At 36.7% G+C, this 12,419-nt stretch overlaps 1 protein-coding gene across 2 annotated transcripts in view; it reads left to right on the plus strand.

Moving 5' to 3' along the window:
- KRIT1 (KRIT1 ankyrin repeat containing) overlaps positions 1-12,419 on the plus strand; it is a 35,361-nt gene that overhangs the window by 7,349 nt on the left and 15,593 nt on the right. For both annotated transcript variants that reach the window (XM_072651498.1, XM_072651499.1), the window contains 8 exons: positions 1,234-1,393; positions 4,492-4,584; positions 5,646-5,775; positions 6,513-6,756; positions 6,956-7,071; positions 7,593-7,736; positions 9,961-10,117; positions 10,686-10,793. In XM_072651498.1, the coding sequence (XP_072507599.1) occupies positions 1,234-1,393; positions 4,492-4,584; positions 5,646-5,775; positions 6,513-6,756; positions 6,956-7,071; positions 7,593-7,736; positions 9,961-10,117; positions 10,686-10,793 (1,152 nt within the window). The remainder of the gene's footprint in view (positions 1-1,233; positions 1,394-4,491; positions 4,585-5,645; positions 5,776-6,512; positions 6,757-6,955; positions 7,072-7,592; positions 7,737-9,960; positions 10,118-10,685; positions 10,794-12,419) is intronic.

The raw sequence follows: 12,419 nt of genomic DNA on the forward strand, positions 1-12,419 counted from the left end.
AATTCTGTTTTGATGTTTGTTTAAAGTAATTTTTAATCTTTACTTAAAAATTAATGAGATTCAAATAGAGAGGTCATTGAGAAGGTCATCATCTCAAGTACCATTTAACGCCACTTTAGGATACCATGAGATTCTAGTTGGACGGTCCATGAAATACCAAAACTAGCTGGGGCCCCTTTGATAAATGGGCTGAATAATGGAATAATGTCTGGCCTAGACATTCAAAAAAACGGAGAAATACCCCACCCCCTGCCTTCTTCTTCCTCATTACCTCACCATCCTGTCCCTCTTTCTGTCCCTGACTACCTCATCTCCCTGCCCAGAATAGGTTTTCCTCTCCAAGAATCCATAGCTTCTCCAGACTAGTGGACGTCTTCCTTGGGGCAAGGGAGGCTGCCTCCCTTGGGAGTTGTTTCCTCATCCCCCTCCTCTTTAAGCTTTGTCTCCCTTAAGGACTGAAAGAGACTTGCTTGGTGTATTTATTGTGTTATCCACATTAAATGCCTTTACTTGATTTCGAGACAGCCTGAGGGAATTCTTTCCAGAGGACCTTACACCCCAGCGTTTTGGAATGCCCCTGAACCTCAACAACTACATTATTTTTGTACAATTTTTGAATGAAATATATTTAGGTGACCTGGTAGTGAGGACAAACTTAATTACAACAGAAATGTCATCTTTCTGTAGAATGGATTTCAAAATCTCATTAGAAAGTTGCATTCTAGACTTCACTCCAACTTCTTCTCATTTAATTTTTATGATTTATTTCCAGGTAACGTAACATTTCAGGGATCCATGATTCAGTACTTCCTCTAGCAGAGCAATTTGCACCTTCTGTATGCCTTTTTACATGGTCTTCATGTTTTTCAAGGATCAAAAGTAATTCAGTTATTGGCAGCCAATTTTTGACAAACCTTTCCAAACTTAGCTAGATTATTTCTGTATAACAGACATGTAGTCCATTCTTGGACCCATATTTGAAACAGTAGTCATGATAACACTTGCCAGCAGTCTCTCTCTACTGGGAGAGCTTTTAAAAATCAAGGACCATCTCCATATCAGGTGAGACATTGGAATAGGATTTTAGTGGAAGTTGTTCTGGGTTTGGTTATCTAAAACCCATTAGATCAATATTAACTGGATTCTGTGTGGACTTCTACGATGATATTATGTAACATGATGATGTTAAGGTTTTTTTTTCCTTTTCCATACTTTTCTTTATATTTTTATAAGATTTTGTTGCTTGAAGTTCCCATTGAAGGACAAAAGAAAAAAAGAAAGAAGGTTTTACTAGAAACTAAACTTCAGGGAAGTGGTGAAATAACACAAAGCATTTTGGATTATGTGGTAGAAACTACCAAACCAATTTCTCCTGCCAATCAAGGTATCAAAGGTAAGAACCTTGTCTTGTAAGTGACTTGTCTTCAGACATTAATGTGAAGAAACCAGTATATAACTTAAAACTTTTGCCGTTTTCTGTTCTATTTGGAAATGCCTAAAAATTTTAAAGAGAGACAAAGCTGCTTTGAGAACCTTCTTGGCTTTGACAGAAAACAAAAATTGTAAAATGCTCAATATTTAACTATTCAGCTCAAACTTCATACTCTTCATAAAGAAAGTTGGGAAATGAATAAAGCACTTACAATAACAATTCAGTTCAATTAAATACCTGTTAAACACCTACAGTGTGCGTGCAGGTAGAGGGACATTCCAGCAAAGTCCAGCAAAGCAAAAAAGTACCAGGTGGAAGTGAATGAGGACTTGCCCTGGGGATGGTCCTCTGATACCAGAAGAGGTAGATACCAGAGCTATTGTCAGAATTATAATCAAAGAGACTTGGTAATCAACTAGATGGGAGATAGGAAGGAAGGACAAGGCTCCAGAATAACACTAAGGTTTTAAACTTTAGGAAATTGATTAATGGATCCATAGAATAAAGGGTCAACACCAGCACTCAAGTCAGGACCTGGGCATAGAATGTGGCTTGGCCGCTTACTACCTTAGGCCAGTCGCTTTCTCATCTATTAAAGAAGTAAAAAAAGGGGAGTTGGAATATGTTATCTCTAAAGTCCATCTCAGTTCCAAATCTGTAATTAGAGATTGTAGGAATGTTTCACATAAAATTGTCTTAAAAACATTATTTTACAATAATCTTGTTGACATATAACCAACCACATCCTAACATCACAAAAGTCCACCATCCTCTCATTTGGTCCTCGCCTAAGACCAAATTATATGGTTGTTAATGATTTGTACTAAAGCTTGAGCCCAAGTAGTGTGGGAATGCTTATTGTTTCCATTTTATTTAGCATATGTGCATAAATTGTCCTCCTGTGGAACCAACACCCGCTGTAATATTTCACCTTGTCTTTGCTGTCAACAGCTGATGACATTTTTACAGGATATGGCCATATTTACTAAGACAGGAAGATATGTTAATACATTTTGGAAAGATGCCATTTGCTGAATGACCCAGTTAATAGAACTTTGTCAAAATATAGAGTGACTATTAGTAATACGGCTGATTTCACAAACCACACACTGAATTACCTCATAGTTATAATTATATAACATATATTTACAATATATATGTAATTACTGTGCTCAAAACAGCAATTAAAAGAAATGTCACAGCTGGATTGTGGGCAGCAGTAGAAGAGGGAGGATCAAGCCTGAGAGCCAAGCCCAGTCATATTAATGATGTATGAAAGTGGTCACAACAGGGAAAGCCACTTTAGTTTTGAAAGATAAGACATACTCATTCTACGAATCCAAGAGAAGCAGCAAGATACTTGGTCAAAGCTGAAGGAACAAACCCCAGGGTGCTTTTTGTCCAGCTAGGTAAACTCATACTAATGTGAAGAAGTTGGAAATAAAGGGGAGGCAGGGACCAGTCAAAACAGAATGGAAGGATAAGGTTCAGGCTCCAGATTAGCATACTAGGCTAAAAGGTCTTGGCAGAGTTCAAAGGGGAAATGAGAGACTATAAAACAATCTAGGAAAACTGGGAACAGAGGCTCACCATCTGGTACAAGTCAGCAGATCCTTGGGATGGTGGGACCAGAGCAGGCCAGAACTGCCTGCCTTCTGCTGTACTTTTAGGCTTCATTGCCTCCTGTTGGTTGAGTGAGCAGATCTGTAGGGAGTGTAATGCTTTCTGATGTGAGAAGGGCTCTACAAATTCCTACAGCAGAGCTAGGTCCTTTGGGGAGTCCTCAGACTTCTAATGAAGTGGCCACAATATGATATTTAATTTTATTTTCTAGCGTAGATTTCTATGCCTAAAATAATTAGGGTTATTTTTAAGATTACAAAAAAAGAAAACTTAAAATATTGTTATAAGATTTGTTTTTTAATTCAGGGCTGAATTCTTATTACATTGAAATGAGAAGTAATTCAGGGAATTCAGAAAAATTCAAGGAAAAATATAATTATATATAATCAAAATAATTCAGTGATAAAATGGATATCACTTTTTTTGAAAGAATAGCAAAGACAGTCCTTGTTTCATATTCTTGGAATTGTATTACAAAAATCTTTATTTATCCCCTCTTGTATTTTGTTAAATTTTCTATTTTATAAAATACTTGTCATTTTTAGGTAAGAACTTACTATAATTTCTTATACTTGTATTTCTTAATTTCTTAATATATTTCATATATTTATCCACATGCCCTTCTTGTGGCTTATCCAGAAACTAGCCTAACTGCTGTTCTTTTTTGCTGTATCAGTGCCACAAGCCCTTGAGGTGGAAATTGGTTAGAGGGAAAATGGAAGGTTCCCTGGTCCAGCTGCAGGACAGGAATGAAAATGGAACAGCAAGGACATAGACATGAGAAAGAGATCTCAGAGGATGAAATTTGTGTGACCCTCTGTGCAGAACCAGAAAAGGAAATTTTTGAAGTTTAAAGCAGTAGTATCCCCACCCTCAATCCCTCCCCCCACCTACAAAAAAGGAAAGGATTTTTACAAGAAGGCTGGGATCAAGAAGGAAAACAGAAAATAGAAGAGAAGGTTCAGTCAGCATTATAGTCAAAGGCTGGTTGTATGGCATTGCTGCTACTAGCCAAAACTCTGTATTCTCCTCGATGGGCAGACTGTTTGCTAGGGCTGTAGAATCTTTACCCCTTGGAACACAGGAGCATCCCTGATACCCTACCTGAAGAGCCCTGTCCTGATAAACAACTACCCCATTCCCTAACTGGATCAAGGTTACTCCTTGCTCCACATATCAAATTCTTCTGCTAAAGAATTAGGCTGTAGCCCTGAACTAGGTGGGTTCATTATCTCTATTATGAATATCCTTCATTGTTGTAATAATGTAGTGTTTTGTCAGTTCTGTATTGCAAATTTAAGACTTGATTATATCCTACTAATTGCATTTTTCTTTAAAGTTGGATCCTATTTTGTCCAAAAAATTTTAATGCTCAAGATTTATTAAAATGAATAATTTAGGTCTTTTTATACTGGTTGAATTTTTTATATGTTAAGGAAAACGAGTGGTATTGATGAAGAAATTTCCTCTTGATGGAGAAAAAGTGGGCAGAGAGGCATCTTTATTTATTGTTCCATCAGTTGTCAAAGGTACAGTTTTCTCTTGAATCCATTTAAACTTTAGATATTAAATTAATATGAAAATTAATATGAATAATTTGTATGAATGTTGATGATGTTTATATTCTAAAAACATACACATCAAAGAAAGCAGTCAGTTCTGGTTTCAGTTTAGAGAAAGTAAATGGATTATCAAAATGAAATTTGGGACAAGTTTTGTTCTTTATTCTTATTTTAAAACCTGGGGTAGAAAGATAGCTCAAAGAAAAGGCAGCATAGGAGTTAGTTTTACTAGTAGTCAGAACTTTTCTTACAGGGAGACAAGAGAGAAACAGGTACATATTTATGAATCAATAGGATATGGTGACAGTGTGCTTCATATATGGAGCAGTGAGAAAAATACCCTCCTAAAAGGGAAAGTATGCCCTGACAGAAATCGTTGGCCAAAACTAGAAAACGTATATCAAATGTGAAAGCTGTGTTTTGAATCTATGCTTCATGAGGTTGGTTCTGACAGTAGTACCATGAAAGGCAACCTAACACATTGACTAGAAACTTTCCTTAGAGTCAGAAGATCCTGGGTATTAAGTCTCACTTCTTATACACACGGCTTTATGAAATCACTTAATGTCTCAGTCCCCCACGATTCCATGGGACTAAATTGCAAAGCAGTGCTGATGTGCTTTTAGGGGAGAGAGAATTTCTTCACTAAGAGTTCTGTATACCAATGAAATCACAGGTCTGAACCAAAAAAATCCATTATTGGCATATTAGCCCATTCTGATTTTCCTGGGTGCTGTCCTTAGGAAGTAGAGTGTAGCTTCTCTCTTTTACCCAGACTTAAAGTTTGGCTTCTCTTAAATTTAAGAGATGTAGGAGATCCCAAGAGTAAGAATGTTTTCAAATCACTGAGCCAGAGTTAACAAACTGGTGTCAAATCTTCCAGGTTTCTTTCTAAACAATATTGTATTCATTTGAGGAATGACTTGCTGTTTGACTTATGCTTTGCAGTTTTAACAAAGTGTTATTTTAAAATGATGAATTTATGCAACCATATAAGAGTCTGATTAATTTTTTCATCCCTTTTTTAGATAATACTAAATATTCGTATAGTCCAGGATGTCCAGTTTTCTACTGTTTACAAGACATCATGCGAGTCTGTAGTGAATCCAGCACTCATTTTGCTACTCTCACAGCAAGAATGTTAATTGCCCTGGATAAGTAAGAAATATCATTAGAAAAAGTTTCAAGTTATATAAAATATTATCAGAATATTCTTCAAACATGAAAAAAAAAGCTGTAGCTTACAGCCAGCTTTTGAGAGTACCATGGTAATGTAATATGCTATTTTGTATGTATGTTTCTGAAGTCTCTTAAGTTGTCGATTGGTACCAGTGGAGCGAGTTTCCATACCAGGAGTTCCCTACATAAATGAAATCACAATTCTGGACCCAGACACACAAATGTTTTAGACAAATCTCAGTACAAATTTTGTTGGTTTGCAACAGATTGTCTTGATTCCTTAAAATAATGACAAGGAAGGCAGTTCTTTAACTGGATCAGTGGTCTAGGACCCTACTGTGAGGCATGTTTGATAATAGTCTACCAGGGAGCTAGTCACTTAATCCCTACACCTTTAATTTGCTATTAGTGAAATAAGGCTGCCACCCACTGATGCTACAGTGATGTTATGAAAGTTACAAAGTACATCCTACTCTCTAAGGAGAAGGTGTTATTATCACTAATGTTAAGATAGAATATTAAAAAGAGATATGTCATTGTGTGCCTTAAGCAACACAAAAACAAAGTAAATTACTTACCTAGTAACAATAATCAAAACCTCCATCAAAGCAGTTTGAATTTATGTTATTTCAAGGCTGTCCTGTAAGTAGAATGTTGGCTTGTTCATCTTCACTGCTGAACAAGAACTCCTGTGGTTTGTCCTTCCTGTTTTTCAGGTGGTTAGATGAGCGACATGCCCAATCTCATTTCATTCCAGCTTTATTCCGACCTTCTCCTCTTGAGCGGATAAAAACTAATGTCATCAATCCAGCATATGCCACTGAACCCAGCCAGACAGAAAACTCCCTCCATATGGGCTATAGTGCATTAGAAATAAAAAGTAAGATGTTAGCCTTGGAAAAAGCAGATACCTGTATCTATAACCCTTTATTTGGGTCAGATCTCCAGTATACAAACAGGGTAAGTAAGCATTTAAAGAATTGCCACTTCTGTTTACAAAAGCAATTTAACAGTGTCCACAAGTACCCACTTGTTTTTCTCTATAAAACTTAGTTAGAATTATGCACAGAAGAATAATGGGTAATAGTTCTTGTTTTGTTTGAGGGGATTTATAGCTTACATAGTTCAAATTTTTGGTTCTTTTCCCCTGCTTTACCAGGTAGATAAAGTGGTAATAAATCCATACTTTGGCCTTGGAGCTCCAGATTATTCGAAGATTCAGATTCCTAAGCAAGAAAAATGGCAGAGAAGCATGAGCAGTGTTACAGAAGACAAGTACTGTTTTACTTTCATTTTCCTTTCTCTCTTTTTCTACAGCCCAGTACTAGAATAAAAGTTCAGTATACACAAATACATATTCTATCCTCCACTGAAGTCCTCTGATCCTTTGTTGGGGATAGAAATGACCTTAGGTTCTCGAATCCTGTGTTCATGCACAACCTGTGGCAGGTTCTACCAAGCTGGAAAAGCTTTGAGTCCAAGCCTCATGATGAATTTTGTCACCTACAGACCAACTTAACTGGTTGGTTACAAGGTGCCATACTCTCCCCCCACCCCTCAGTCTTGAAGACTCTGCCATGTCATAGAAGGGCTACAGTCTGCATCAGTGAAAGGAAGTACTCACACCCATTAAACTATGGTATGTGAAATATTGATGAATATTCACATAGAAAAAGTCATTCTTTTGCTTAAGCTTAAAACTCATACTTAATGCCCATTAGTATACTGAGTATTTAGGTATGCCCAGATTTTGTTTTAAAATCCATTTTGAATTGCATTTCTTTTATGATTATTAGAGAACATCAGTGGGTAGATGACTTTCCTCTTCATCGAAGTGCCTGTGAAGGAGACTCAGAATTACTGAACCGTCTGCTCAATGATAGTTTTTCAGTAAACCAGCTCGATAATGACCACTGGGCACCTATTCACTATGCATGCTGGTGAGTTTCTTTAAAAAGATTGTCATAGTCTACATTTTGGTGATTTCAGTGTTATTTAAATTATAATTATTTAATGTTTGTTTCATTTCTGCAATATCCTAGTGATCTGTGGAATGATTTTAAAAAATCAAAAGATACCAGTCGCTACCTTGAGAAATTGATATTTTCACAGTATTCCCACTTACGTAGTATATTTGATGCTGTAATCATTTGACAGTAATTAGTGTTGGAATGTTAGTAATCACCTGTATAGCAGGAAGAGAAGATGGTCTGGTCACATGGCCAGAAGGGAGGATGACAGGTGGAGAGCCAAAACATTCCCTTGACACTGGATGTGAGACAGAGGAGGGAAGACCCCAGTTCATTGGAGGGGACTCCCAGGATGAACTTTGGAGAGACCATGGACAAGTATCTCACAGAAAAGGCAGGATTGGTGGACTCCAGTCTGCATCATGGGAGAGGATTCCCAAATGAGAGACATCACAGCTCCATTAGAATATTTATAAAGCCTTTTTGCAAGTTGCTGGGTATACAGAGATTAAAAAAAATATCACAAGTCCTTGCCTTCAGAAACTTTTTATTTTATCAGAGAAAGGATGAAAAGCTATAGGAAAGGATACGACTAGTACCTTGGATAAACCAATACAAGGCAGAGAGTGATGGGGATAAAAAGTGTCTTACATAAAGATGAAAGAGAGATCACTGAGCTGTGCTAGATAAGGGAAAGCTTAATGGAAGAGGCAGTAGCACCTGAATTGAACCTAGATAGAAGATAAAGACTGTGAGAAGCAGAGATGAGGAGGGATCAAGTTCTAGGCATGAAGGATGCCCCATGATAGCATAGAGGCAGGAGCATATCAGACTCCATTGATCTGTAGTTAGGTTTTACTAGAATCCAGCTAGAGTGCATGGAGTAGAGTAATGTGAAGGCCAGAGAAACACAGGAGCATCTTCTAAGCCAGGTAAAGGGAGTGTGTTTTAATTAAAGGCAATAGGAAACCCCCCAAATGAATATGAGCTTGACATGGTCAGCACTGTACCTTAGAAAGATTATTTTGGTGGCTTTGTGAGCTATGGATTGAGGGAGTGTCTACTACCAAGGCATTTACGGAAAAAGCACTGCCTCTTTAACCTTCTCTTTAATTCTTCACTTCGCTCCTTCACCCTGATCATTTACACCCATCCCCTTCCTCACAAGCTGTCCAGTTTTGTCTGCAAGACTCAGACTCATTTCCCCCTTCTCTTGTAAAATCTTCCCTGACTACCTTAGCCTAAAGTGCTTTCTTCCTCATTTGAACTTCTATATTATTTTTTGTGCTCCGTTATAACATTTCCTATACTGTTGTATTAGGTTGTTAATTAAAGCTTGTATAGCTTAAGTTTTCTCATGTTTATATCTTATTTCCCCATCCACATTGTGAATTCCTTTAGGGAAAGGAATTCTTACCTTATACCTCTTTTGTCTGTTCCTTGGGAATTAAAAGTATCTTGCACTAATAGATATCTAATGAATATTTATTGATTTTTATTTTTACTTCGTTAACCTAAACTAAACTAATCCTAGTTGACATCAGATTGTTGGGGCCAAATGAACATTCTTCATGAGCTTCTTTTCTTAAGGATGTTTTGCAATTTTTGAATTGGGCCCTTAAGTGTTTAACTTAAATTGCCTCATTTAAAAATTCTGACATATTTATTTATCTGTACCTTCTAAGGTACAGCAGCTAAGTGGCACAGTGAGTAGAACACCAGGAAGACTCATCTTCCTGAGTTCAAATTTAGCCTCAGTCACTTACTAGCTGTGTGACCCTGGGCAAATCAACCCTGTTTTCCTCAGTTCCTCATCTGTAAAATAATCTGGAGAAGGAAATGGCAAACTACTCTAGTATCCTTGCTAAGAAAATCTCAAATAGAGTCATTAAGAGTAAGGCACAACCGATCAACAACATAGGCAGGCACCTTCTTATACTTTGTTTTACTTTGTATTTCTCTCCCTAATTTATATTGGAAGTTCTTTCTTCTCCCAGTTCATCAGAAATAGAAACACTCGAACCAGAACTACTCAGAAGAAACCCCTAGCCACCCTACACATTTACGTCAATGTCTTAATCCCTTGTTGTATGTCCTAGAAAACCTTAGCAATCTTTGGAATTATTGTCTAAAAATAGGATTAAAAAATAAATCACAGGTGATTTTTTTAGTTAAGAAGTTCTGTTTTCTGTAGGTATGGAAAAGTTGAGGCTACTCGCATGCTGTTAGAAAAAGGAAAATGTAATCCAAACCTCTTAAATGGACAGCTCAGTTCTCCCCTTCATTTTGCTGCTGGAGGAGGACATGTTGAAATAGTACAAATCCTTCTAAACCATCCAGAAGTGGACAGAGTAAGTTACTTTTACTTTTCAAAAATAGTGACTACACAAGTAATAATACAACATTATTCAATGGTAGCCCATCCAAGAGTCTGATATTGAGAGGTATTCATCATTTGATACATGTAGATGAAAACAATTTGTACTTATATGCAAATTTTGCCTTTGTGCTTAAGAATTTAACCAATATTCTGGTAATTTCAAATAAAAATGTTCCTTCTGCTTCTAGGATGCATGTTAATATTTCTTAAGAGAAGAATAAAATAACTTTTGTAAAGCATTGGTTGTATCTATGATCAGAAAATAGTAGATACTGAATGAAGTTTTTGAAATTAGTCATTGACCGTGTATTGAACATACACAAAGTAGTAAGTACTTCAGAACTTCCTAAGTGACAGACTGAAGACTGAAGAGCATAGTATAGTAAACAGTAGCTGTGAATTAAGGCACATTAATACTGTCCTACGGTATTATTGAGAGTCAAAGCTGAAGGTATTGGGGAAACTCTAGGAATCATTCGTAAGCTTTCTGCTTAGAAAATAGTGTGATGCTTGCATTCCTTTTTTCCTTCTATTTGCAGCATATTATTGACCAACAAGGAAGATCTCCTTTAAACGTCTGTGAAGAAAACAAGCAGAATGACTGGGAAGAGACAGCCAAGCTGTTGAAGGAGGCCATAAATAAACCAGTAGGAGTTGTCTTTTTAAACCAATTTGATCTGTTGAATGTTTTTAAGTTCATATGTTACTTAGGAGTCTTTGACAAAGTCGCACAGGTTATTGATGGCAAGCCACTGAATATTCAAATTCCAGGTCTGAGGCAAGGGGCCGGATATTACTCCTGGGTGATTAGAATTTACATGTTAGTAAACACTCATTAAATTACTCCAGTAACTCCATATTTGTGATTTTTCTTCTGTACTGACATTTGCTTTTGCTTGGCAAACACTTTCCATTGACAGGACAAATCAAAAATATAAAACTTTTAGAAGGAATGTTTGAAATACTTAAAATATTTTTGTTTTTGGTAGAGTCAGCATTTTTTTAGGTAGAGTCAGCCACTTCAGAGGCTTCAAAAATTGCTATGTTTTCATTAAAACAAAACCTGCTCCTTAAGATTTCTGTTAAGGAATACTATGTTAAGACTATCTCAAGTTACTGCACATGCTTAAAAGTTATATATTTCTTTTAAAAATTCACTAATTCATTATTTTGGTTCAGGGCAGGTTACCACTCATAGGTAGACAAATCAATTAGATTTCATTGCATTTAGCTGTTTCTTAGAATGTTCAATAATTTTTCATTTGTCCCTTTAGATTTTTGTTTTTGTTCAGTTGTTTCAGTCATATGTGACTCTTTGTGACCCTATTTAGAGTTTTCTTGGCAAAGATCCAGATACTGGAATGGTTTGCCATTTCCTTTTCCAGTCATTTGACAGATGAGGAAACTGAGGCAGGCAGGGTTAAGTGGCTTGCCTATAGTCACACAGCTAATAGGTGTCTAAGGCCAGATTTAAACTCATGAAGATAACTGCAGGCCCAGCACTCTATTCACTTTACCACTTAGCTGCCTCTTCTAGATACACATTGCTGTTTAATGTATTGTTTTGCTAAAAGGGCTGAAATTTATTGTGATTTAAATTTACAGTGTTTCTCAAGCACTTAAAGAATCTATACTTTTTCCATTGTGGGTACTCTCTCCAGCTATGTAGATCACAGACCTTCTCTTACTTTGTTCCTAAGAGTTTCTGGGGCTGGTAAATCCATTACCCTGTGAGAAGGAGAGAGGTACTGTTACCCTAAATGATCTGACACAGCCTGTTAGTGAGCCTCTGATAAGGCATAGCATACAACATTGGGCAGACTGCTCTGAGCTTTTGAATCTTAGTAGGACTTATAACTTAGGCTTTGCTGGTGTAGCTTTTAAGAACATAGGGTCACTTCCATACCACAGTGAGGCATCAGTGTCGTAAGTGTTATAGTAAAGGATTATTAACAACTAAGAGAAACTTAGACATGTATAAGAATGTTGTTGATATTAGACTTTTATGTCAAAATAAACCATTTGAAAAACTATGGAAAATAATTTTCTAAAGAAAACTCATACTTAAATTGTTATATTAAGCATTTTCAACCCAGTCTTTCTTATCAAGCACCAGGTATCTATTGAGGGACTTCTCTGCGCTTTGCATTGTGCTGGTATTTTTAAGGATTCAGAAGAATAAAATATGGCCCCTGCCCAGTCCATTTAGGAAAACAAGGCTAACATATGGAAAGCATGGCATAATGGAAGGCAGTATATAATTGGATGCCCAG

The sequence above is a fragment of the Notamacropus eugenii genome, chromosome 3, assembly GCF_028372415.1.
Source record: "Notamacropus eugenii isolate mMacEug1 chromosome 3, mMacEug1.pri_v2, whole genome shotgun sequence".
Lineage (NCBI taxonomy): Eukaryota > Metazoa > Chordata > Mammalia > Diprotodontia > Macropodidae > Notamacropus > Notamacropus eugenii.